We start from the raw sequence: 25074 nt of genomic DNA, 5'->3' as shown, positions 1-25074 counted from the left end.
CCTAGCTTAAACATAATTTGAGAATTTTAAATGACTACTGGGAAGGACAAAGGCAAGGAAATGAACACAGTTCAAATCCTTTAACGTTCGCATACTTGTTTTAACAGTTTTATAATAGTTTTTAATTCGTAATTGCCAATGTTTATTATTTTTACGTTGGAATATTTTACTAGTATTAATAATATTTATAATAATAACAACTGTAGCGAGTTATAACGCTCGGAGAAAACCGGAAGCGAACGCGGAGCGAAGGAAGGCGCGCTGCGCGTGACGCGGGTCACGTGACTCCTGTCAACATCCAACATGGCTGACGCGGACAGCCAGAGATGTGTGAGCGCTTTACTGAACGGGATCACGCAGAAGCTTTACTACGGCAATACCGAAATCACGGAGGAGTTTCTGAAGAACGAGCTGTACGCTGAGATGACGCAGGACGAGTTCCGCGCGCTGCACGACAAGATGAGGTCGCTGCTGAAGGTGCTTTCTCCTCTAACGCTCTCTGTAGCCGTTTTTCACGATAGCGCTGACGATTATTGCTGTCTGTGCGGTCAAATACATACATAGATATCGCGCAGAGAGCTTTCATCGTCTACTAAACGAAGTGCAGGTTTGCGCTGCACTGTTCCCTGTCTGCCGCTAGAGGGCGGAACATCACTACATATCTCTCAGTGATAAAAATGGCGTTTACTACTTTGCAAAATGTCATTTTTTAAGCTTTTTTCATTAAATACGCAACATAAATTGCGCCATACATATAGCCTGTAACATCAAAATAAGCAATAGACGACAACAATTTAACTGTAGCATTTATTTAATCTAATTGGCTTTAAGCCTTCAGCAAGAGTTACATGTATACATTTGTTTATCATCAATACATTGAAAAAATAAACGTATGAACACAATAAAAAGTCAACTCCAAAAATACTCCTGTTGCTTTTATTTATTTTAAGTAAAAAAAGTAGTGAAGGTTTTGTGTATATTTTAACGAGTTGACAAAAAACCTGGGCCTGTTTCATAAAACAGGTTTACCATACAAACTCATTTCAGTGTTTCTGACTTATGCTGAACCAAATTAACTCACAATAAGTCAGACTAACTGAAATAAACAATGAAAATTAAATGCTTTTTAAAAATGATCTGTTATTGCAAATGAACTCTCCATACACACACACACACACACACACACACACACATATATATATATATATATATATGTGTGTGTGTGTGTGTGTGTGTGTGTGTGTGTGTTTGATATAGTTTAAATACGAACATTACACTTAATTATAAATATAAATAAATATATATATTTTATATGATATATATGTTCACAAAACTTTTGACAGATGGATGTGGTAGCTTAGAGTTATTGCAACGAAATGTGAAAATGATCCTGTTCACTCATTTACAGAAAACAATATATTGATTTAACATAAAACATGTTTTGTGAGAGAGACAATGACTACGAATATTTAGTGATTCCCACCTGAGAGACTCATAATGAGCCGTCGACATGAACGTGCCGGAGCCGAGGCAGCTAAGAAAGCGTGTGAGGAGAGTCAAATAATGAGGGTTTTTGATTATTAATTTTTATTTTTGCAACACAGTATAATGCAAAATCTACACAGGGAAGGTCAAGGACACATTATAAAACGTACTTATCTGAACACTGAGAATTAAACGGCAATACACTTTTGTGCCGGACAGTCATTTAATGGCGTTAACATTCGCAGGCTACTACTTTCATATCTTATGTTTTTTATGTTATAAAACTTTAAAGCACATTAAAAACATTTAGACAATGAAATGACACACATTTCAAAATGTTTCACTTGATTTTATGCATAATATAGTTTGGGGAAAGTCTAACTTTAACAATAACAGCAGATCCATGCAATCTTGTGCTAGGTGTTTTTTGTTTATATTGTAATTTTGGTCTTTTTTAATTTATGATTATTATTAAAAAAAAAAAAAAAAAAAAAAAAATATATATATATATATATATATATATTTTTTATATTTATTTTATTAAATTAAGATTAATGTATATAATTTTTCACAGTAATTTTAGTTGTAGTATGTTTGCTGCGTGTTGTCATTTTTGTTCAAAAATACTTTATAAGAATATTACTTTTTCATATTTTCAATTTTTCAGGTTTAGTTATTTTAATATGTTAAATGAGAAATATCGCCATGGCAGCTATCTGAAATAAATAAATGTAAAAAATGATATTACAATTTTTTTCTATATATTATATTATTCCAGTTAATTTTAAATATTGGCACCTGATTTTGGATTTTGTTGTCTATAATAGCCCTGCTACGGTTTGCCCTTCCACCTTGTCCTCATGTTTCTGTCTCTCCGTCAGTCCATGGCTTCAGCAGACATGGATCAGGCGCAGCTGGAAGCGTTCCTCACGGCTCAGACGCGCAAGCAGGGCGGCGGCGGCGTGACCCCGGAGCAGGCGGCCGCTCTGGCACGCTTCTGGAAGGCCCACCGGACGCGGGTGCGAGAGAGTCTGCTGGCTCAGAGCCGCTGGGAGCCCGGCCTCCGGGGCCTGAAGTGGAGGGTGGACCTGCACACGTCCTCCAGCGGCGGGCAGGTGTCCAGCAGCCCCGTGGCCCTGGTGGAGCTAGAGCTCGGCGCGCCGGAGAGGTGAGAACACAACCGGACAAACCAGGGTGGATCTCCATATGAAGTCCTGATGTTTGAGCGTGCGTGTCTTTGCCTGCTAAAATCAGTTGATTTCTTTACGTAGCCTCTGCACACACCTATGAATGCGTCGCAGACATGTCCTGAAAGGTGAAGTAACACCCCTCCGTGGTTTTATTTCTCATTGGCAGGAGTTGTGACACGTTAGGCATTCATTGAAAGGTGCATGAGAATATATGTGTGCTTTTTGTTGTTGCTGGCGCAGTTAAAATGGAGACCGCGTGAGACTAAATATTACTCAAAAGAGAACTGAATGCATAAATGTTAACGGAAATAAAATATTTTTTAGAAAAGGACAAAATTTACGTATTTTGTAACTTCAGCTGATTGTAAAATCAGCATACATGCTAACTAAAAATACAGAAATTGTGAAAATAAAACGTAATTCAAAATACTAATTAAACTGTAATGATGCAATTTGTTTTTAAGTGATATTACAGCAAAACCATATTTAGCGAGTTGCGAATTTGCTTAAGTCTTCATCCTCTATGACCGACGGAGGTTTTGAATATGCTCTTCGGCACACCTGCCGGGGACGTTTTCGCAAGGATACTAGATATTCAGTACGATGCAAACTGGGCTCTCGTGGGGAAACCATGCAAATCGCAGTTGAAATGACAAACGTTCCTGCCATAAACATCAAAGTCAAGTTGCATGAAGCAGAGTTCTTATTAAGATTATGGCATGGTTAGAGCCTGACGTGTTCAGAGTCTTTGACTAATCTACTGTAACTGTGAAGTAGTTTTGTGTTCAGTTTAGTTGAGGATAAACTGCGTTGGAAATCAATAGAAGGCATTAATTCATAATTATGGAAAGCCGTAACTGCAGTGTAAGTGGAAAAACTGGATTCCCCTCCTCCTTTTGACTCGTCTAAAGCAAAAAATAAGTAGCATGTTTGTAGATATTTAGAAAAAATGTTCACATAGCTGTTTCTCTGAAAGATTATGAAATGATGCACGTTTACTGCACATTTAATTATATGTATTTAAATTATTTATACTTTTTAAATATATATATATATATATATATATATATATATATATATATATATATATATATATATATATATTTTTTTTTTATTTTTTATTATTATTTTATTATAAAAATATTATTATTATTACTATTATTACAATTATAAGCAATTTTTGTTTTGGCCTGATCTGCTCTTCAAGCTTCTTTTAAGCCTGCTAACCGCTCTGTAATCATGCTAAAACATGCCAGCAACATATTACTCACGCTAAAAACACGCTTACAACACGCTGATAATACTAAAAGCATGCAAACAGCAGGCGAATCGTGCTAAAACATGATAAACCTGCTGAAAATAAGCCTAAGCTGGTTGGCTGGTTTTAGCTGGTCAGCCGGTCTGATCTAAGCTGGTCATAGCTGGTCATTAGGTTGGTTTAAGAGGGGTTTTTTCTAAACGGGGAATAATGCTAAACATGCTACATGTTAGTAACGCTAGAAAGATGCTAACAACATCTATCTTAGCTCTGTCTGAATATCAGTCGAGGCTTTTTCAAGGCAATGTCAGAGTTTGTTCACGAACTTTCCTCATCTAGTTAGAGTGAGGCTAAATACATTTTTCCCTTGCATATTTGTGTAGCTTGTTCTGAGCATTCGGAGCCGTTTGTCTTTTACAAAAACACTCAGCATTTCTATAACCGTAATGTGTAGAAGTGGCCTTTATTACGTCATTACGACTCATCAGCGTGCCTCTGAAATATATTAATATTAATACGTGGGGTTTTGAGCTCTTATCTGTGTGTTTTGTTCCGGTTTACAGGAAACAGAGACGCATTAGCGACGTTAGCTTCCTGCTTATCATCAGCTCTTTCCTGCGAAGTTCGTTTAGGGATTTCAGATGCTTGTCCGTAATATCTGCTGAACGTTATCGTTCTCCCCTCGGCGAGTCAAGACGCGGCCCTCTTTTCTGGCTGATTGTGTTTTGGTAAATGCTCAGTTAGCGCTGTAAGAAGAGCCTCCTCTGCGCTGTAAGTGGCTTTCAGCGTGAGGCCTTTAATTGTGCCGCGCGAATAGAGGACCGCAGAGTGTCCATTGTCTTCAGGAGAGCAGAAACCTCCCTCATCGCCGGTGGAGGAGGAGATCGATTCTTCATTCGGGGTCGTGACATCAATTACCGCGGGACGCTGCCCTGTTTGTGTTGGACGGGAAAAGAAGAGACTATTTTTACACATCCGCAGTCGTGCATTAGAGCGCTAATATGGTTGCTTACGATTGAATTATTAATAGGAGCGAAAAAGCAGTACGTTTTCAGGAAGGACCTGTTGACTAGTTGTCTGTCGCACCTTTCCTGGAGAGCTCGGATCATGCCGCAGTTTTCGCTTCTGCAGCCGCTGTCAGTTAATTCAATTTCACAGATGAATTTGTGGCTTAATTGGACTCGTTTATTTAATATCGTTGTGTCGGTTGTGGTAAGCCTTTCCAGTATTATTATATTTACTTGAGTCACTGTCGCTATGGTTACAGGTGATGTGATATGGCTATTGTGAGCTCACAAAAGAAACCCGACATCATGCATTCATTCATTCATTCATTGAGTCATGCAGCAGCAGGACGGGACGTTCTTAGAGTAACGCCTATAATCAAAGGCACTCGTCATAATCTGAGTAGCATATTTTTAATATTATGCATGCACGAGACCTTCGTTACCTGGTGAAATTCAGCCCGGTCACTTTTTCTCTGTTTTGAACTATTAATTGGTTACTGGTTGCAAAATGAGGTTTAATATTTTTTAACATTAGTTAAAGGAGTGCATGACGTGTGGCCATGTCTGATAACATACTTGGAATTTGTGCTCTGCGTTTAACCCATCCAAGTACACACACACACACACACACACACACCCAGAGCATTACTACTAATGCATGTTATATGGATCTTATATGGAACTTTAGTCAGTGTATTATGAAAAATAATGTATCATGATTACGTTTTTCTGTAATTTGTTAACATTTTTGCCAAATAATTATCACTTTGATTTAGCGAGGATATGTTAAATGCGACCCTGGACCACAAACATTTTTAAAATTGATATTAATGCTTCATCTTTCCATCGATGTATGCTTTGTTAGGATAGGGCAGTATGTGACTGGGATGCAACTACTTGAAAATCTGGAATCTGAGGGTGCAGAAAAATATAAACACTGAGAAAATCACCTTTAAAGTCCTTAGCGATGCATATTAGTAATCGGAAATTAAGATAAGGGATAAATGTACTAAATATCTTAATGGAACATGATCTTTACTTGACAGAAAAATCATTTTGTCCCAAACAATGTCTTGTTGCTACAAATATAGGACTTACACTTAGGACTGTTTTTGTGCTCCGAGGTCACATACAGATCTACAGATTTCCATTTTAAATGACGTTGTAGTTTATTTTAGGTTCAAGGCTGTGTTTGTGTCGGAGCCACTTCGGTTCTCTGATGATGTCATAATAACCTGCTTCAGCCGCTGATGTCATCCGAGTCCTATTCTTCTGCCTTTCTGGATCATTTTACAAAAAAAAAAGCGTTGACACCGTTCCTTTGCCGCTCTGTAATTACGGGATAATGTAGTCAGCTGCTCGTTATCATTAAATAAATCATGAGAGCGATGCGCATCCAGGTGAAAGGCGTTAAAGGCTGAGTGTGCGTTATTCCGATATCGATTTTGTGAGTTGAAAGCCTGCAGAGGGATATGAGAGGTAGGAAACCAAATAGGAAAAGAGTTCAGACCGTGATTAATTATATAGTTTGGCAGCGCCGTGGAAACATTTGTTCGTAGAATGCTGACGGACCAATCAGAATGAAGAATTCCAGGAAGTCTGGTTCTGTCATTCCAATGGCTTAAAAACATTCCATGTACCGATTCTAAATAACAATTATAGAATTCTGAGGACTTCTGTTGTTATTTTTCTCTGGGTGTTTCCCGCATCGTGAATCGTACACCTCCGTGTTGATGCAGGCTGACTCTGTAACAGGCGCGCCGGCAGCGTTACTAAAAAGGACACCGAGCGCTTGATGTGTGTCGTGAAGTGCATTTTGTGTGCGTGTTAATAGCCTCTGTTTCTTTCTCTCGGTACTGTAGAGCTCCGAGCTCGTGTGTTTGGAGTTCGACGAGCAGAAGGTGAATCTGGTGCTGAAGAAGATGGCAGAACTTCAGGAGAGCATCGACAGCGTGGTGCACCGCAGCTAGTGCTCGTCTGCCTCTTCATAGGTGTGTGTGTGTGTGTGTGTGTGTGTGTGTGTGTGTGTGTGTGTGTGTGAGACTGAGAGAGTGTTTGTTTTATATGCCCTATTGTCATAAAGTTATATTCATCATAAATAACTGTTGTCAAACCTCAAACTTGGACATCTGTGAGTTTGAATTCATGATTGTTTTCCATGCCGGATTTTAGTTTTCTGCGTTAGTTTTAAAGTATAGCGTTGTTTATATTCACAAAGTACTAGTGCTTGAGCATTAAAGGAATGGTTTGCCCAAACAATGAAAATTTGCTGTAAACCCTCTAGTTTATTTCTTCATGGGCATCGATTTGGAGAAATGTGGCTTTACATCACTTGCTCACTGATGAGTCCTCTGCATTAAATGGGTGCCGTCAGTTAATGTCATCTAAAGCGAAAAGCTGCGCGTTTGTAAGAAACAAATCCATCAAGGCATTTAATTTTAAACTGCTGCTTGTGGCTCAAATACATCGCTGAAGTCATATCACGTCAGTGCTTGATCTATGCATTTTTTTCTGCTGATTCAGACGAGATGCAAGAAAGCAGAAAGCAGTACTATAGATATAGGTCTCTTATTTTAGCTGGATACACTTCTTATAAGCTCTTCATTCTGGCGGCACCCATTCACTGCAATGCAACTGACGAAATGCTAAATATCTCCATATCTGTTCTGATGAGACAAGCTCGTCTACGTGGAGGTTGGCCTGAGTTTTTAGGTGAAATATTCCTTTAAGTAAACGCATTAGCCTTTATTTTTAAACACCAGAGACACCAAAAAAATGCACGTTTACACCATTTTGTGAATTGAACTCTTGCTCTGTTAACGTCCGACCGGTTTTCGGTCTTCAAGATTTATTTGCTGCACTTTAAATCACTTCACAGGGTTAATGGCTTTTTAATGTAGTCACTAAGTAACTAAATGAAGTAATAGCTGGATAAATGGCGAGCGGTGGCAGCGCAGGCGACTCGGCGACCTGACGTGAACCTGGAAATCTTCTTAATTCATGCGAGTTAATGTTTATTACGTTACCAGATGATTTAGTGTTCTAGGAACTGCAGAGGTACCAATATAACGTAATCCACCTTTATTACTGCTGTGTTTTTGAGCGAAAGTCATAAACCTGAAAGTCAAAGTCATATTGAGAAGAGATAAGCCCGCTGTTCCCGTACGTTAAAAAGCCTAGATGAAGTCGAAAATGTGCTTTCGCAAATCACAAACATCATTTCTTTGCGGTATTTAAAAAAAAAAAAGAATTGTTTTAGATTTGATTTAGTTTTTTTTTATAGATTAGATTTACTGTTATTACTGTTTTTGTTATACGTGTAATTTTAAGTGTATTTATTTTTAAAACTACGTTTGTGATAATAAATAGGAACGATAATGCTAAATTCGAAATGGAAAATAAAATGACTTTAATGTGATTTCCTCTCCAAGGTGACAGGACAGATTTTTTTTTTTTTAGAAATATTTTTAACGCATTTTTAAAGCAGCACGCATATGATTGCTTTTATTTTTACGTTCAATATGTAATTTTATCTTTATTAATTTATTTTAAAAAACTATAATTGCAATAATATATAACAACAATAAAATTATCAATTAGCCAATGATTGCACGGCATGCCCTGACTTTTGTAGTAGATGCTATTTTGTACCCCTTTGTGGTTTATTTTCCTCTCCTGTACAGTGTTTAGTTTACGTCTGTGTCTGGAGACTGCATTCACTAATGAATTGGGACGCGTTTATCGTAGACCAAACACAGGAGCTCGACAGAGGGCTTTCCGTTCCGTCGTTTGTAGCGAACGTTTGGTTTAGCCGTGATAAAAGCTGGTGTATGACTTATTAATTATTCAGACGAGAAGACAATGGTTGTGACTGCGGCCTTTGAAAAGTATCGTATGGGGTTGCTAGTGATGATCTTCTACGCTGCGTTTATGTGGATGTGCTGCGTCCAAATAATGAGCCGTTTGTTGGTTTAAGTAGTCTGATACTGACAGAACCGACTGTTAATGCTGGGGTCCTCGGGTTATTGTTCTGAATAGAATAGAATGGAACAGAATAGAATATTGTTAGAAAAATATTTTTACTGTTAGTAAAAAAAAAAAAGTGCAGTTCGCTGGAAAAATACTACTATTAGAAAATTATATCTTGTTTTATACTAAAAGGATGCATACTATAATAATGGAAAAAATACCAATAAATAAATACTACATAAGTGCAGTAATATTTTTGGTGTTCCATTGCTTTTAGGCAGCAAATGCGCTTCCGCATACTAAAAAATGCAGTCAATCGATTTTTAATGGCTGAAAAATCGATATAAATAGCAGAAAAAATATTCTTAAAAGACTTATAGGGCTTATGGCGTGGGCTTAAGTGTTTTTAAGCATATAATGCTAATGCATCATTTGCTCGCAAAGTGAATAAAATGGGTTTGTTACCCGGTTTTAAGCCTTAATCCGAATTCAAATTACACCTCAAACACGAACTGCAGAAAAAAAAGTGTATTTTTAAGGAGGTGGTGGTATTTGCCGAACGACAAGGAACCCCTCTCCACCCCAAAGCTATCAGAGGTGCCCGACATGATTTGCGAGCGCTGTATATAGTTACGAGCGTATCAGACGTCCTCACAAGTGTGCTTCGCCCGTGTGTCTGTGAGGAGATTATACAAAATTGGCCCCGGCGCGCATCGTTAAGCCTGTAGGAGGGCGTGCGCGCGCGCGCGCGTCCGTCGGGAGGGAGGCGCTCGCGCAGACGGAGACCGTGACCCGAGTCGAGCGCACGCGGCGCCTTCATCTGCGCTACTCGCTTTAAATGGGACTTCAGGAATTAACAACGGAAAAACAAACAAACAACAACAGTTCCGTTCCGTTCGACGGACTGAGGAGAAATGTTATGTCTGTGAAGAAGCAACTGTCGGGGACCGCCGTTAAACAGGTGAGAGCAGACGCACACCTTCACGCACAGGTATATTCAGACGAGATTACACTTACGAGGTAGCGCTTACAAATGCTAAACTGGATGTCGAAATGAATAAATAAATGCAAAACGCTAGTCAAACGTGCCTTAATGCGTGTTTTTTTATAAGTCCGTTCACCTTCGCTGGCCTTATCTTTATCAAGGCAATTAAAATATTTATTTTTATCGCTTTATTATTATTTCGAATGATCGCTAATATCTTCCTGTCGAATCTTTAAAGGCTTAGTTAACGCAAAATGGAACGTTTTTGTCATTTCCTGAAGTCTGATGTCCAAAAATGCAATGCACTCTTAAAAATAAAGCTGCCTCGCGACGCCGCAGAGAAACAAACTTTAACATCTGAAGAACATTTCTGTTTAAAAAAAAATATGTTCTTTAGAGAGAAAGAGATGCAGTGACCTTTGACTGAATGGTTCTTTGTGGAACTGAAAATGGTTCTTCAATGGCATCATCTTTATTTATATGAGTCCAGGCACCGGTCGTGTAATAGTTACATGGGAGAAGAAAACAACCGAATTTAAGTCTCTGAAAAACCTTTAATCGAATATGGTGCACATCACCAAATTGAGTTATGGCATTTTTGAGAACTTCGATTTTTATTGATGTCCAATAACCGGTGTCATATTTAATCTGAGAGGATTTGCTTTAAACAGGCTATTGGATTTCAGTCTGTTACTCGCGTGAAGCTTGCAAAAATAGGCTAGCTGAGTTTTGGCTAATAAGTCAAAATTCCCCGTAATGATACGAGTATCAACATATGTGTAGGCAAGTAAGAGATCTAATGTACAGTACACACACAACTTCTTCGCTGTTTACAGTACAGCGTCTGTACAGAAGCATTAGCCTGCCTTCGGGATGTTGACTGCACCTTTCACGGTTTAAATATATATCTGAAGGAACAACACGTTTTCCCTTTTTTTATCACACGCAGCAATTTCTTCACCAGTTGTTGCTTCGACAAGGAAGCTCTTCACTTCGAATTCGGTCTAAATGATTCAGCCCACAGCAATTCGCAATTTACCTGTTTTTTTAACAGCAGCTGTAGGCCACTCCAGCGGTTTTCATTAAAGGAATAGTTCACCCAAAAATGCAAATCCTGTCACCATTCCCCCACCCTCGAGTAGATCCAAACCTGTATGAATATCTTTGTTCTGCTGAACACAAAGGAAGACATTTTGAAGGAAGTTTATTACCAGGCTGTTTTGGGTCACCATTGACTTCCACAGTATTTTTTTTCCTACTATGGAGGTCAATGGTGACCCAAAACAGGGTACACGTAAATGATGACAAATTGTAATTTTTGGGTGAACTGTTCCTTTAAGAGCGTGACCTGGCAGCATGTTGCCAAAATATAAATACTGGCATTATTGTGAATGCATACTGTCTCAGTGCATTACAATCATTGTGTGTTCTTCAACCATAGTAAAAAGCAAAAATGACTTAGATAGCTGAAAGGTTTGTTTGAGCGGCACCCTCTACTGTACACAATACTGTACTGTATTTACATTTTCATCAGTCTGAGGCTTATTCATATAGCTCTTGGTGTGAAAGGGCTTTTACATGTGCCAAAACATGTTTTATTTACTAAAAAAAGACAAGCAAGCCTCGCACAGATGAATAAAAAAATAACATAAAAAATTACTTTCTTAAAAAGTAACTTTTTTTAGGGAGCCACACAATATTTCTTATTTCTTTTAAAAGCCCCTAATAGCCTATATATCTCAAAACAATTATAGTTTTTTGTTTTAAAAAAAAAAAAAGGGGGGTTAAAGTAGGGCAATGATAGTATTGCATCAGTGTGGAAAGTTCAAGTGTGGTCTGATCTAAAGTGCAGTCATAAAATAGGTTTGTTGTCCAACAGTGAAGTGCTTTTGAAGGTCTGCAAGAGCTTAGTCTCCGAAGCCACACCATCGCAGACCACCTTCGGCCGTCTGGTGCATACTGAAAGCACAAAATGACAAGCTGATGTCAGATCTTTGAAACTAAATATCATGGGGCTTGTTAGAGAATCTGTGGTATTATAACCTATTTGACATAAACCCATCTCTACCCGTTTGATCAAAGTGAACTTTAAAAGTGTAAAAACGCTCCAATGTAAACTGCAGCGTGGATCACGGCAGAGCTGTTCAGTCAAAGGTCTGACTATACGAGACTAGGAAGCGTCTGACGTTGCACATCAGTAATTGGTGTCACGAGGAACACATGATGTTTATGAATGAACGAGAGAAGGAAGCTCCAACGTGGGATGGTGTGGAGTCGGAAACGGGCAGGAATCTTGGGTTGGGTATATCAAACATTGGCTGAAATGCAGCAGGTTCATCCCTTACTGTTCAGGTACAGTTACAGGAGGAGGAACCCCGGATGCTTCATCCCGGACTCACTCATGGATCTCACTCTAGACTTACCCTGCAGATGTCCTCGCTGTGAGTAACGGGCCAGCCGTTACCTTCATGTTTGGTTACCGTTCATGCTTTCAGCTGGTTCTTTTTCAGAGAAATGATTCATCCAGAAATATAAATGATTTTGTCTGTTTTTCTGAGCCTTAAATAATATGACCGCCAGTTGTGCTTTCGTGGATTTCCGTATTAATTTAAAATATTCATGTTAAAAACAACTGTAAATGTAATTAAACTAATAATAGTAATAATAAAAACATGTCGCATGGAAACAAGATGCAGCATTTGAAATGATTCGTGGTAGAAGTTACATTTTTGGATGAATTATTTAGGCTTTTTTTGACATGCAAAGGTTGTTCGGCGCATGCCACGGTTGAGGAATGATGTATCCATTGTGGATTCAGGCTTTGCATGAGCCCACTGCTGCTTTTTTGGTTGAGGTATGCGCTACATAAACACCACAAGCCTTTAGCACTCAAATCTGCTCAAAACAATTGTTTAGATCCTTTTAAACGTGATGTAACATTAATTCATATTAGAGTCATTTTTGATGCTTTTTAACTGTGCTTTTTAAACTCATTTGTTTGAGTTTTTATTTACTTTATTATTTAGAGAAGATAGCTGATAAGAAAATATTCTTGAATAATCTCAACTTTTTTTTCCATTATGAAGAACATTTAGTGAAATGTCTCCACAGATGTTAAAGGTTTTTAATGGACCCATAGATGCCAATATAATGAAGTTTCCAAACAGGTGTTTTTGCAGTGATGCTGTAGAAGAAACATTTTTAGATCCCAAAAGAAACTTTCTGTCAACAGTTTTTAAAAGCACCATTACTTTCTTAGCATGAAGAACATTTTAATAATCTAAATAATCCTTTTTTCACTATAAATAACCTTTTATGGAATGGGAAGCATTTTAAATGTTCTTCATGAAACCATGAATGCTCTTTATTTTGGTGTATGATTGAGGTTCAACCGATGGATCAAACACTCACGGCTCAAGTCCATACTAACTGGCTTTGGCTAAGCTAACTAACAGAATTACTAACATAACTACCTCCACTTCCCAGGTCATTGTGGTTTGCCCATCCCGCTTTCTCCACCACGTTCGGCAGGCTTTCCACTTCTCTCTGTCTGTAACCTAACATGTACTAAATCTCTTTCTGCGTCTTCAGGTGGCGAGGGCATCTTCAAGATGAACAGCAACTGGAAGACCACCAAGGTGCTAGGATTGCTGATGTTAGCCAACTTCTTCATCTACATCGTGGTGGAAGTGTCCCGAAGCTACGGGCAGGGCCGAGGCTCGTACGGTCGAGGGAAACTGACGCCCAAAAAGTTCTGGAAGAAGCCGGAGCTCAACCTGGCGTTCTGGAATCGCGAGCAGCAGCGTCTCGATGACATCTACTACCTACCTCTGTCAAACAGCAGCGAGACCCCTCATGACTTTCAGGGAGTCCCGCGTTGGCTGAATCTCAGCAGTCCCTGCCAGCCGGACCGCAAGGTGAAGACAGAGATCGAAGACTTTAAGTCCCTACCGCAGCGATTCCAGGACTTCTTGCTGTACATGGGATGCAGGTCGTACCCCTTGATAACGGAGGCACGCAACGTGTGTTCAGAACCGCCGTACCTCTTGCTCGCAGTGAAGTCCATCGCGCCACATTTCGACCGACGGCAGGCCATCCGAGAATCGTGGGGGCGCGCCGGGATCCTCGGCGGCCGGCGCATCGCCACGGTGTTCCTGCTCGGCAGCACGGCAGCGACGGACCACTTCCCGAACTTGTCGGACATGGTGAAGTACGAAGCGGCGCTGTATGGCGACGTCCTGCAGTGGGATTATCGAGACTCGTTCTTCAACCTCACCCTAAAGGAAGTGCTCTTTCTGGATTGGTTTGGGACTCATTGCGCTTCTGCTAAGTATGTTTTCAAAGGCGACGATGACGTTTTCGTTAATACGCGACATATGCTGGCTTACCTGGGCAACTTTACGGTGTCCAAGACACAGGACCTTTTCGTTGGTGATGTGATCACCAATGCTGGACCCCACCGGAGCAGGCACCTCAAGTATTATATCCCCGAGAGCGTGTTTCAGGGAGTTTACCCACCATACGCCGGTGGAGGAGGCTACCTGTATTCTGGGAACCTGGGGCTGCGTTTAAGAACGATCTCGCGTCTGGTCACGCTGTACCCGATAGACGACGTCTACACTGGCATGTGCCTGAAGAGACTGGGGCTAGTTCCGGAGAAACACGTGGGATTTAAGACCTTTGACATTGAGGAGAAGCACAGAGAGAATCCCTGTGCTTACAAAAGTCTTATTCTGGTCCATCCCAGGAGCCCTCAGGACATGATAAAGATTTGGTCTTGGGTTAATGACCCAGAAGCGAAATGTTACATTGCAGCTACACCGCAGGTGAAGGGTGCAATGCGACGCAACAAAAGCAAATAGAGCCCAATCACAGTGACACTGATGGCCTTTTCTATGACTGACATACAGCTAACAAAAATGTATTCCAAGAACGTATTGCTATCGTTCCCGTTGAAGGGTTAGTTCACACAAAAATTAAAATTAGGCTGTGTTTTACTCACTTATGAGTATGTGACTTTCTTCTTTCAGACTAATCCAATCTGAGTTGTCCTGGCACTTCTAAGCTCTAACATTGCAGTAGGCGGATGTTTCCTTTTCACAGTCTAAAACTTGTTAAACAAAGTGCACATAAATTTAATAAACCGTCCGTCAGACAGCTCCTGGGTTGAATAAAGGCCTCCTGTAGCAAATCCATGCGTTTTGTAAGATAAATAGCCATATTTAAATACATTTTTTGTAGTTTGCACACACTTTATTAAACATGTTTTAGACTGTTAAAGGGAACCACCCGCCTACTGCCGGGACAGTTTTTAATATAACTAACTAATTTGTTTGAAAGAAGAAAGTCACATACACCTAGGATGCTTCGAAGATAAGTAACATAATTTTTCATTTTTGGGTGAACTAACCCTTGAAGTTATAAAACATCATTTAACTTGGATATTAGCCGTTGGGAAGTAGTTAATTAGTAGGGAAATAATAAAGTGCAGTAAATGGTAAAACTGTTTGCGCTAAAACCAGAGTGTTCAAAATTAAGATAATACATTAAAATAATACGGTAAGAAACACCGGTTTACAATATCAAGTTGCACAACAAGCTGTTTTGTACAACTGAAAATAGCTGGAAGCGAAATATACATTTCATTTCGAACATTCCGCTAAATTTAAACATCAAAGGAATGTTACTTTTGAATGTTCTTTGAACATTCCAAAACCAGTTGTACGATTTAAAAAACATTCCAAGTACTTGCAGTTTAAACATTCCAGTAAAAAAGTGCAATTAATGAAATATTGTTTCTGTGCTAATATTTGGAGAACATTATTAAAGGCCAGATAACTTTGAACAAATGTTCCATGAATGTTTCTAGAAGAACATTTGAGAGAACCTTGCTAGAACTTTCTGAGAGCGTTAGCTGGGTTCACATACTTGCGCACCTTCTTTTACTTCGACGCAGCAAATCACGATTGTTTACTCAAAATGAGTCATTCATGGTGCGCTATGATGCATGTTGAAGTTATAAATCGGGGTGCATTTTCATAACAGAAAGAGCGAGTCTGATGTGTATTTTATGTTTATTTTTAACTTATGTTTGTATTCCTGTGTGGAAAACTATAGCTGAGCCGTTTGACTTCTCTCGCATTAAACCTCTATATTCTCAGGTACTTGCTGTTTGATCATTCTACGCTATCAACACCAGGATAATAATAATCGAAGTTTTATTGTACCCTGTTTGCACAAGTAAGCTGTGACCTTTGCCCCATTGTTGAAGGGCAAAATACCGTAGGACACATACAACGCAAACTGAACGAGCCTCCAAAGTGCAACGTCCAAATCAGTTATCATTAACTCCAAATGGAAGATGAGCACGAAAGATTTCCATAAGTTCAGTAATTTGTTCAATACGAGATATTGATTATTGTCCTGAAAACACAGGAATTCGGCTCGACACGTGAAACCTGCTTTTATAATTCCAGTTAAGCAGTGTTTTGTATATACGGCTAGTACTAAAAGTTATGTCTATATTGGGAAGTAATTTAGTCAGAAAAAAAAGGAAAAATATATTTCATTCGGTACAGCAATCTTTACATAAATAAGCATGAATTTATCTGCTATTTTATTATGATTATTTTTTATTATCCAAACGCGTAAAGACCTATGCACAAAAACGACAGTGAAAGCATTAAGGATAAATTGCTACATTTGTATAATTAATGCGAACAATCTTCCTTTTGCTGTCACAAATCATTTTTCATTAGTTATATGCATTGCTTTGGACAACTTTAAATATGCAATATGCAATGTTTTAGGTTCCAGACTTTCCCAATTTTGTCTAATCCTAACAAACAGTGCATCAACGCAAAGCTTTAAAATAAAACCGTTTCTGTTCACCTTTATGTTTGCGCGGCGCCCTCGCGCGTCACGTGTCACGCGCGGCAGGTAAACTCACCTCATCAAGCGCACATATATAATACAGCTGCCGCCGGCGGCCTCTTCCGTTTGGTTTTTAAAAACGAGTATCTGACAGCAACGTATAAAGTAGGCGAGCATAAATCCGAAATGCCACTGCGGCTTGTACCGAGCGCGTGCGGTCTCGTGATGTTGATCGGTTTGACGGGTTTGATGAGCGGCGCGGAGGTGAGTAACTCATCGATGATCAGACGATGGCGAGCTGATCGGGGCATGTTTCACTCCGTCTGTCTGTTTTTGGCAGATCGACAGATATGGCGGGCAAGCATCGGCAGGTAAACGTCCGTCAGTCACATTGACATCAACGTACACTAAACTGAATCTGTGTAGGCTCAAGCAAGCTTAATATAAATAAAATAATATAAATAAAATAAAAATAATAATATATATATATATATATATATATATATATATATATATATATATATATATATATATATATATATATATATATATATATATATCTAATACATAACAGCAGCTTTCTAGTGTGAATAAAAAAATGAATTGAAAAGATACAACACATTTTTATATACACAATTGTGTTTTATCTTATTTATTTGCATAATTATATAATCTATTGTAAAAACAAATCTTTAGCTAAAACAAGAATTAGCTGTTCTGGAGGATAAATATGATAAAATGCACTACATCCTATTTAATCACATTGGTAATATTGGAGTATGTTTACTGTAATATGCAAGCATATGTGTGTGTGTGTGTATGTGTGTGTTTGTGTATATGTGTTAATTTTGTTTATCTTATTTTTATTCATTTAAATCCCCTGTAATGTTTTTTTTTTTTCTTCAATGAAAATATTTAGGGGTTTCTTTGGAGATAAATGTACTAAAATAACCTGGCTATTCTATCTTATGTCTTAGTAAAAAATTATACAAATAGTTAAAATAATTTTTTTTCTAATTGAAGTTACCTGTAATTTTTTTTTTTTAAATCAAATTAAAAATATGTACATATTTTAGGGAATAAATTGTTGTTGTTATGCTGGCTATGTTTTGTCTTTTTATTAAAGAGAAATATTTTCTTCTTTTTTACAAAAGAAAAAAAAAAAAAGTAAATGTATTTGGGGGGAAATACTGTATTTTTATTATTAAATGTGTATATATTATGTAAAATTTGAGTCTTATTTTTGGTCATTTAAATGCCCTGTGACTTTTCCTCTTCAGTTTAGACCGGCTGTGAGACAGATGTGCTGTAATGTCTCTCTCTCTCTCTCTTCAGGTGTGGGTCGCGAGCGTTACGCCTTCTATGCCCTGCGCAGCTGCCATCAAGTCCTCCGTCAAGACAGCGGTGAGTTCTTCTCCCCTGATTACCTGTGCTCGCACCCCCCCGTGTGGTGTAACTGGACCATCCAGGTGCCTCCTGGGAAGCGTCTGGAGCTCTACCTGGAGGACTTCACTCCCTCGGACGCCTGTCAGGAGAAGAGCGACCAGATCCACCTGGATGAGTCTCCGGCGGCCGCGGGAGGGCAGAGGATCCTGGAGAGGTGCTGGAGAAAGGCCAGGTACACCTCCGTGTCGAACACCGTTCAGGTGGTGCTGCTCATCGAAGGGAACCGGGCCCAACCGTACAGGGGCTTCCACGGGCGCTTTAAAGCTCTCACATCCGTGGACTCTCCTGATTACATATATGAAGGTGAGGGAAGGTTTTCAGTGTGTGTGTGTGGTTGTTTTTTTTTTTTTTTTGTTTTTTTCTTTGTGTGGTGTACAGAACTTCATTTGGGATAGTTTTATATATATAAGAAAAAGTGTAATACTGCTTTAAATTGTTGTTTTCAGTTTAAATATATTATCAAATATACACTTTTTTTTTTTCTTCCTGATTTACTAAAATTATTTACTAAGATCACACACTTTAAAATACTAATTTAATTTCACCTCAAATACAAATTAGTTGTAATTTTTACTTTTTTTTTTTTTTTTTTTTTAATTTGCCACTACTCTAGGTTTTGCCTATTTTTTTTTTTTTTTTTTTTAAATTAAAACACAAAATATTATACTTATTATTTTATAGGTTTTGATATGCACACGTCTGAATAAGCATGTTTGCATGAATCTCGTCACACTGAATGACACCCCATTTATTCTCCAAAGTATTTCTTTATACATTTTATAACATTAAAAGACATTACTTTCGCCTCAAATGCAAAATGGTTGTAGTTGTACTAGTTTTTCTTGGCCTCGTATGCAGTGATGGCCCCCTCGCTAGTTTAAGAAGCGCCTTTCCTGCTCTGATTCTGGAGCCAAGCCTGCTCCGTCACACCGCTCTTTGTATTCGACAGACGTTCTTGCAGAAGTGACCGGAGCGGCTTTAGGAGATGAAGATGAAACCGATGCCGTTACGGACTCCCCTACGCACACTGGCTCTGTGAAGTCCTCACGGCCTCCTCTCATCCCAGCGCCGGCTCACGCCGGTGACGAAGAGGCCGGTGACGAAGCATACCGCGATGATCTTTTCTCCGCAGCGTCGCATGAAGAAGCTGAGGACCACCGCGGTCAACCCCAAAGCGGGACGCGGCCCAGATACCAGGCGGCTTACGCAGACGTTTTGGACGTGAGCCTCGGCGCGCAGACTCTCACGCCTGGCGTTAAACCCGCGGCCACGCGCAGGAACACGGACGCCTGGGAGCCGGTCGGAGAGAGGAGGCTGAAGGTGGACGACGAGGAAGGGGTTTCTGACGAGAGCAGGGTCACATCACCTGTGACCAAACACAAACTACACCGCCAGTCAAAAGGTGCAAGTGGCTTTTTTGTCATTGTAACATTGCTTTCATGAATATTAAAGGAATGGTTCACCCCACAAAAATTCTATCAGCATTTGACGGCTTCTTCGGGTCACCATTGGCTTCCGCAGTAGGAAAAAAATACTATGGAAGTCAATGGTGGCCTGATTACAAACGTTCTTCAAAATATTCAATTCAGGAAAACATAATTTGGCAGCTTTTGCGATTTTACAATTTACTTAATAGTACTGTATTTATACCATTTCAGTAAATGAGTGTAATTATTATGCTTGTGTTGTTATGCTTTAATTGGTAATGTAACATTATTTTAATAATGCTTTAAAACATTACTATTACTACTAAAATCTGCATTATTTTTTTAATTTTTTTTCCTGTCTACAGAGAAAGCTCTCTACCAGCAAACCCCACGAAACGTGACCCAACGCCAGCGGTTCCCTGGAGGTGAGATGTGCTTTCCAGTGGTTTCCCTCGTCAACCCAACGAACCATTTACGTTTAATTTCTACAAATGACCCGCAGCTTATGTTCTGATGTCATGTCACCCGTCCAATCAGAGCTCTTGTTCGAGGTAAGCGTTGAGATCAGTCTGGAGCCTAAACATCACGAAGAACCCTCTTCGCTCAGATCCGCTCTGGAGACCACGGTGAGGCTCGACATTAAGACTCCCTTGTAAACATGTATTCATAGCATAGCTGTCAATTGAGCAACTTTTGGGCTCTAAATCGGTTTATAGATACGAGGAGTGTTAGGACGTCTCGCTCCGAAGAGCCTGGACTTCAAAAGACTGAAGAAGTAAGTACAAAGCTCACTTCCTAAAGCAGAAGGGTTGGGTTCTTCCGAAGCGGTCTGCTCACGGTCTGATCTGCCTGCAGGTTGAGCTCTGGCGTGTTGTTCATCGCGTGGCTGCAGTTTTCGAGGGCGGCTGTGGGGCAGCAGACGCACGGGGATCTTCAGAGCGGTCTGCAGGCGCTTCGGGGCAGAGCCGTCGCGTCCCAAACCACCGAGACGAGGGGCGTCATCGCATCCGTCTCTACTGAAGGTGCTCTCACATCACACTCATTCATTAACCTGCGGTTTATTCACTTAAGTGTAGGTGTTTTATTTTTTTATTTTAATTTTATTTCCTTTAGTACTTGATGTCTGTTTATGTACATTTTATATATATATATATATATATATATATATATATATATATATATATATATATATATATATATATATATATATATATATATATATATATATATATATATATATATATATATATTTATTATTATTTATTTTTAACTATGCATTGATTTGATGGAATAGACCACTACTGTGGATATTTTAATATTACTTTTGAGGAAAAAATAAAGGTGGTTTTTTTTTTTTTGTATATAAAATATTCAGAGGAGTTAGGGTGTCACCAAGTGGTTATTTTTGGTGTAGCACCTAAACGAGATCTCACTATTTTTGTGATTTCAGCTTCATATTTGGGGTTAAAAAACCTTCCCTGCTTGAAAATTTTGATGGACATGCCCACGTGTGTGTGTGTGTGTGTGTGTGTTTGAACAGACATCAATGAGTGTGAGACGCACATGGCGGTGTGTGACGCTCACGCGGAGTGCGTGAACCGGTTCGGGTCGTACTCCTGTCGCTGTATCCATGGTTACCGTGAGGTTCCTCGAGGGCCGGGAGCCAGCGCCTGTGCGGCGTCGTCTGAACCTGGTGAGAAATTGGTTGTCAGAAGTTTGCGTCACTCAAAGGACGGTTTGCCCAAAGCCACCGTTTCATCGTAGGCTCCTCTCTCTTTCCAGACTGTAGCCGGACGTCGTCGTCTCCCAGAATCCTCGGGGGCGTCTACGCCGTGGTCGGCCTGGTCACGCTGCTGCTCGTGCTGTTGCTGTTGGGGGCGTTTCTTCTCTATCATCGGTACTATAGAGGCTCCTTCCTTCCGCGCTGCCAGAAAGCGAGCTCCAGCGGCGTCGTGGCAACCGCCGCCAGTGATGATGACAACAATAACACGGTTAATGACGTTAGCAGTGGCGCGATCCCCTCCGCGTTCCCCCCACCACCTCCACCCGTCAGGCTGGGCAAAGAAGGTCTCCGCTCTCTGGACCCGCCGCTACTACGCTTCGGCTCTCTGGGGCCTCCTGATGGGTTCAGGAGTAAAACAGGCCCCGAGAAACACCAGTTCTGACTCTTTCACAGGGTCACTCTCGTCCTGCCTCTAAACGCACCGCACCTCACTGAATGCAAGACTGGTTTTATTAGTGAGGTGTTTTTGTTTTTTTTTGTTTTTTTGTAAGTTAGTTTATGATTTATAGTGTTTTGATTAAATAATTGCCTTGTTTCTGTTCAGTTTTGCTCTTGTAGTATTATTATTATTATTATTATTATTATTAATGTTTTGTTTTTGCTTGCAGAAGCTTTGTCACACTTAAAGACATGAACAGAACTTGTTGTACTTTGTGGTTTTGTCCAACTAGCCTAAATATGTTTGACATTTGAAAGTGTTTGATGGGTATCATTTTTCTTTATTACTGCATTTATGGTTTGTAGCATATAATATACTTCTTGGATGCATTGTGTATGCATGAATAAATTAATTTAGGTATAATTGTTTTTTTTTTTTGTTTTTGCTTTTTTATAGCTAATATTTTTCTGCCAAGAATCTGCTTCACATTTATTCTATTTTTGTTTAATTTTAGACAATTCTGGTTTCAAATATCAGCTTCTCAGTTCTCTTCCATTCTGGTATTTTTACTGTCTTAAACTTTGTCTGCTAAACACCACAAAGATAGATACCTTAAGTTTAAACCAGCAGCTAAATTTGAAAAAAGAAAACGTTAGTTTTAAGTAATCGTTTTTTTGTGTGCTGCTTCAATCTTAATTATTATTAATATAAAATAAGTTTCGCGGTAGTTTAATTGCTGTTTAAAAAACTTTATTAGACAAGTCAGAAATGTTCTCCCATGTAAGCGTGTAGTTTATTCATCGCTTTATATCCCCACATAGGGCCTAGTATGTGTATATACGATACAGATACGTCTCTCTGCATCCTACTCTAAGTTAATAGAAATAATTTTGAAAGAGATATTTTGTCAGAGAAAAGCGGCCGTTAGCGTTCGCTCGCGCCCAGAGATCTTCTGCGCATGCGCACCGATCCGAATCATTTCCGGGCGACGAGGCTGCTAGTAAGTGCGACCCGTACAGTTACGCGACTCCACAAAATCTTTAGCACACAGTATTAAACGGCAGGGGGGAAACACGTGAAGCGGTATAAACGTCGTTAGCGTCGCGTGAGATGCGTCGTCGGCGTAACAATGTGCTCGTTCGCGGTTTTAACGTCCAGTACGCGTCTCTCGCGCGAGCAACCTGTTGTGTTGTCCAGCTGGTTTTCTCAAAGCGTCGCTTTTGGCTCGCGGTCGAGCTGCATCGCTCCTCTAATTGGCCGGTGTGTCTGATTTGACGGTGGACCGTGTAAAGAGTCCAGCACGCGTCTTATTGGTTAGAGATTACAAATAACGCTGTCTCCACAGAGCAACAGCGGCTCATTTGGACCGAATGAAGTCAGCGTTACCGATGTGTAGCTCTAAAGCCAGCGTTAACTGCTCGCACGAGCCTCATGCGTTTAAGAAAGCGCACCCAAAGCGTCTCTCTTGTGTATGTGGCGTCCCCGTTGAGTGCGTTTTTTAAAGAGGCAGTGCAGCTGGACTGGAGCCAACTGATGCTGTTTGTGTTTCAGAGGATGCTGGGGTATATCTGGAGGTGTTTCTATTCCTCATGTCTTCGCTTCTGGCTGAAATGGTTCCTGCGGCTGCTCACAGGGAGATGCGAGCTGCAGCGCGTCTGCGCTCGATGCAGAACCGGAGCGAGGAGGACAGCACAGATAGGTGATGGTCACACCTGGACTGTGTTTAATAATCTGTGGGAGAAGGGCTTTGCAAACTTAGTCTTTGTTGCTTGTCTTGTAGAGTATTCCCTGAGGTCTTCTAAAAGCAGGGTAAGTGTGACGCAATGATTTCTGGCTGCTGCAGTACTTTCTTATCTTAAGGTGAACACTAACATTGACCGGATTCTTCAGTCGGGACCAATCGATCCCATTGACCTGCTTCACCCTGTGTTTGTTCGCGTTTGGTCAGGTATTGCGAGCGGCGTTATCTTTGAAGGAGAATGATTTGGACGACCGTCTGGCTCAGATAATCCAGGAGAAGAGAATCAAGGAGCAGAAAGATCCCACGTGAGACTCTCTCAAGGCTCTTTCATTTATACGTTTGGGAAAATATACTTCAACTTTTTGCGATCTTTTGACATATTCACACTGCGTCGCATAACTTGATCTTAGTTGATTTATTTTTTTCTTTCTAACTACTCTAGGCCCAGTCAAATACATTTTAAACTTGTAGTTTTTGTTATAAATATTTCTGTATTTTCTTTGTAATAGCATAAACTGTAACTTTTTTTCATATTCGAGAAGCCACCATTTCTAGCTTTTTAGCCCCTGGTGCCAATTTGTTGCACAAGACTTTTTCTTAGATTTTTTTAACAATATATATGTATTTTGTTTTTGCAGTTAATTGCATCCAAACTACGTTTTTGTTTAAATTATATATTTAATGTGCATTTTTATTATGTATATATAAATACACACACTCATACAGCATATATTTTGAAAATATTTGTTCATATATTCATGTTCTTGTATTTTATGTTATTTAAATATCTTAAATATATACAATCACGTGTGTATTTATTTATATATATATATATATATATACACACATACATATATATATATATATATATACATACATATATATATATATATATATATATATATATATATATATATACATATATATATATATATATATATATATATATATATATATATATATATATATACATATATATATATATATATATACATACACATATATATATATATATATATATATAAGTAATAAATATTCACAGTACACGTTTATTATGTAAAAATAAAAAAGTTTGTTTTGGATGCAACTAATCATTTGACAGCACAATTTTTTTATGCAGAAAAATATGCTTATAAACATGTTATTATATTCTATAAAAAATATAATGTATCAGTTTGCTTTCAATATACATATATATTAGAAATGTATTAAATTGTCATTAAAATCATTTTATTTTATTTTATTTATTTATATGCATGCAATACATGCATTAGTATTTGAATGAACATTAATGCTAATAGTAAAATATTAAAATCAACTAATAACCCAAACTCCCTGCTGTTTCTACTTGCCAGTCAAGAAACCTGTCTAAATGCTTCACAGGTTTCATATTCACTATGTATTCAAAATTTGTGGATATTATCACTGTCCGACTGCAGTTTTACATGCAGAAATCTCTCTTAAAGGTTTAAGCTGAATCTCCGGCAGTGTTTGTTACAAATCAACGGATATAATGAGTTGTTCGAGGAGG

General features: G+C 39.1%; 4 protein-coding genes across 8 annotated transcripts in view; all 4 read left to right on the top strand.

Annotated features, from left to right (window-relative positions):
* Positions 1–257: 257 nt before the first annotated feature.
* On the top strand, positions 258–7060 carry commd1 (copper metabolism (Murr1) domain containing 1). The gene is made up of 3 exons (XM_043232333.1): positions 258–477; positions 2367–2653; positions 6805–7060. Exons 1-3 carry the CDS (start codon positions 304–306, stop codon positions 6908–6910), a joined length of 567 nt encoding a protein of 188 aa, XP_043088268.1. The 5' UTR covers positions 258–303; the 3' UTR covers positions 6911–7060.
* Positions 7061–8241: 1181 nt separating this feature from the next.
* b3gnt2a (UDP-GlcNAc:betaGal beta-1,3-N-acetylglucosaminyltransferase 2a) lies at positions 8242–16058 on the top strand. Of its 4 annotated transcripts, none has more exons than XM_043232033.1 (3): positions 8242–9870; positions 12227–12335; positions 13486–16058. In XM_043232033.1, exons 1-3 carry the CDS (start codon positions 9748–9750, stop codon positions 14754–14756), a joined length of 1503 nt encoding a protein of 500 aa, XP_043087968.1. In that variant the 5' UTR covers positions 8242–9747; the 3' UTR covers positions 14757–16058. The 4 variants fall into 4 exon arrangements, with proteins under 4 accessions (XP_043087968.1, XP_043088066.1, XP_043087992.1 ...); XM_043232131.1 differs by having other exon boundaries at positions 9015–9870; positions 12253–12335; XM_043232057.1 differs by having other exon boundaries at positions 9016–9870; positions 12247–12335.
* A 109-nt stretch (positions 16059–16167) lies between these two features.
* On the top strand, positions 16168–22206 carry zgc:66455 (uncharacterized protein LOC393502 homolog). The gene is made up of 10 exons (XM_043231969.1): positions 16168–17031; positions 17108–17138; positions 18103–18516; positions 19163–19615; positions 20006–20065; positions 20178–20266; positions 20357–20415; positions 20496–20662; positions 21181–21333; positions 21423–22206. The coding sequence occupies exons 1-10, from the start codon at positions 16954–16956 to the stop codon at positions 21803–21805; spliced, it is 1887 nt and encodes a 628-aa protein (XP_043087904.1). The 5' UTR covers positions 16168–16953; the 3' UTR covers positions 21806–22206.
* A 514-nt stretch (positions 22207–22720) lies between these two features.
* elmod2 (ELMO/CED-12 domain containing 2) overlaps positions 22721–25074 on the top strand; it is a 5564-nt gene continuing 3210 nt past the window's right edge. Inside the window, exons 1-5 of one of the 2 annotated variants that reach the window (XM_043250925.1) lie at positions 22721–22802; positions 23354–23501; positions 23583–23611; positions 23751–23848; positions 25010–25074. The exon at positions 25010–25074 is cut by the window's right edge and continues 65 nt beyond it. In XM_043250925.1, coding sequence (XP_043106860.1) covers positions 22761–22802; positions 23354–23501; positions 23583–23611; positions 23751–23848; positions 25010–25074 — 382 coding nt within the window. In that variant the 5' untranslated portion in view covers positions 22721–22760. The other variant, XM_043250917.1, reaches the window with a different exon arrangement.

The sequence above is a fragment of the Puntigrus tetrazona genome, chromosome 1 (assembly GCF_018831695.1).
Source record: "Puntigrus tetrazona isolate hp1 chromosome 1, ASM1883169v1, whole genome shotgun sequence".
NCBI lineage: Eukaryota > Metazoa > Chordata > Actinopteri > Cypriniformes > Cyprinidae > Puntigrus > Puntigrus tetrazona.
The sequence above is the reverse complement of the archived record's forward strand: the minus strand, read 5'-3'. Positions and strand labels throughout refer to the sequence as shown.

What these genes read in the sequence shown, in the direction of transcription:
- commd1 (XM_043232333.1), top strand. Translation starts at nt 304, where the DNA reads ATGGCTGACGCGGACAGCCAGAGATGTGTGAGCGCTTTACTGAACGGG. An exon ending in AGATGAGGTCGCTGCTGAAG is followed by an intron (nt 478 to 2,366) that starts GTGCTTTCTCCT and finishes TCTCTCCGTCAG; the next exon opens with TCCATGGCTTCAGCAGACAT. An exon ending in GAGCTCGGCGCGCCGGAGAG is followed by an intron (nt 2,654 to 6,804) that starts GTGAGAACACAA and finishes GGTACTGTAGAG; the next exon opens with CTCCGAGCTCGTGTGTTTGG.
- b3gnt2a (XM_043232033.1), top strand. Translation starts at nt 9,748, where the DNA reads ATGGGACTTCAGGAATTAACAACGGAAAAACAAACAAACAACAACAGT. An exon ending in CGGGGACCGCCGTTAAACAG is followed by an intron (nt 9,871 to 12,226) that starts GTGAGAGCAGAC and finishes GAAATGCAGCAG; the next exon opens with GTTCATCCCTTACTGTTCAG. An exon ending in ACCCTGCAGATGTCCTCGCT is followed by an intron (nt 12,336 to 13,485) that starts GTGAGTAACGGG and finishes CTGCGTCTTCAG; the next exon opens with GTGGCGAGGGCATCTTCAAG.
- zgc:66455 (XM_043231969.1), top strand. Translation starts at nt 16,954, where the DNA reads ATGCCACTGCGGCTTGTACCGAGCGCGTGCGGTCTCGTGATGTTGATC. An exon ending in ACGCCAGCGGTTCCCTGGAG is followed by an intron (nt 20,066 to 20,177) that starts GTGAGATGTGCT and finishes CCGTCCAATCAG; the next exon opens with AGCTCTTGTTCGAGGTAAGC. An exon ending in GATCCGCTCTGGAGACCACG is followed by an intron (nt 20,267 to 20,356) that starts GTGAGGCTCGAC and finishes ATCGGTTTATAG; the next exon opens with ATACGAGGAGTGTTAGGACG.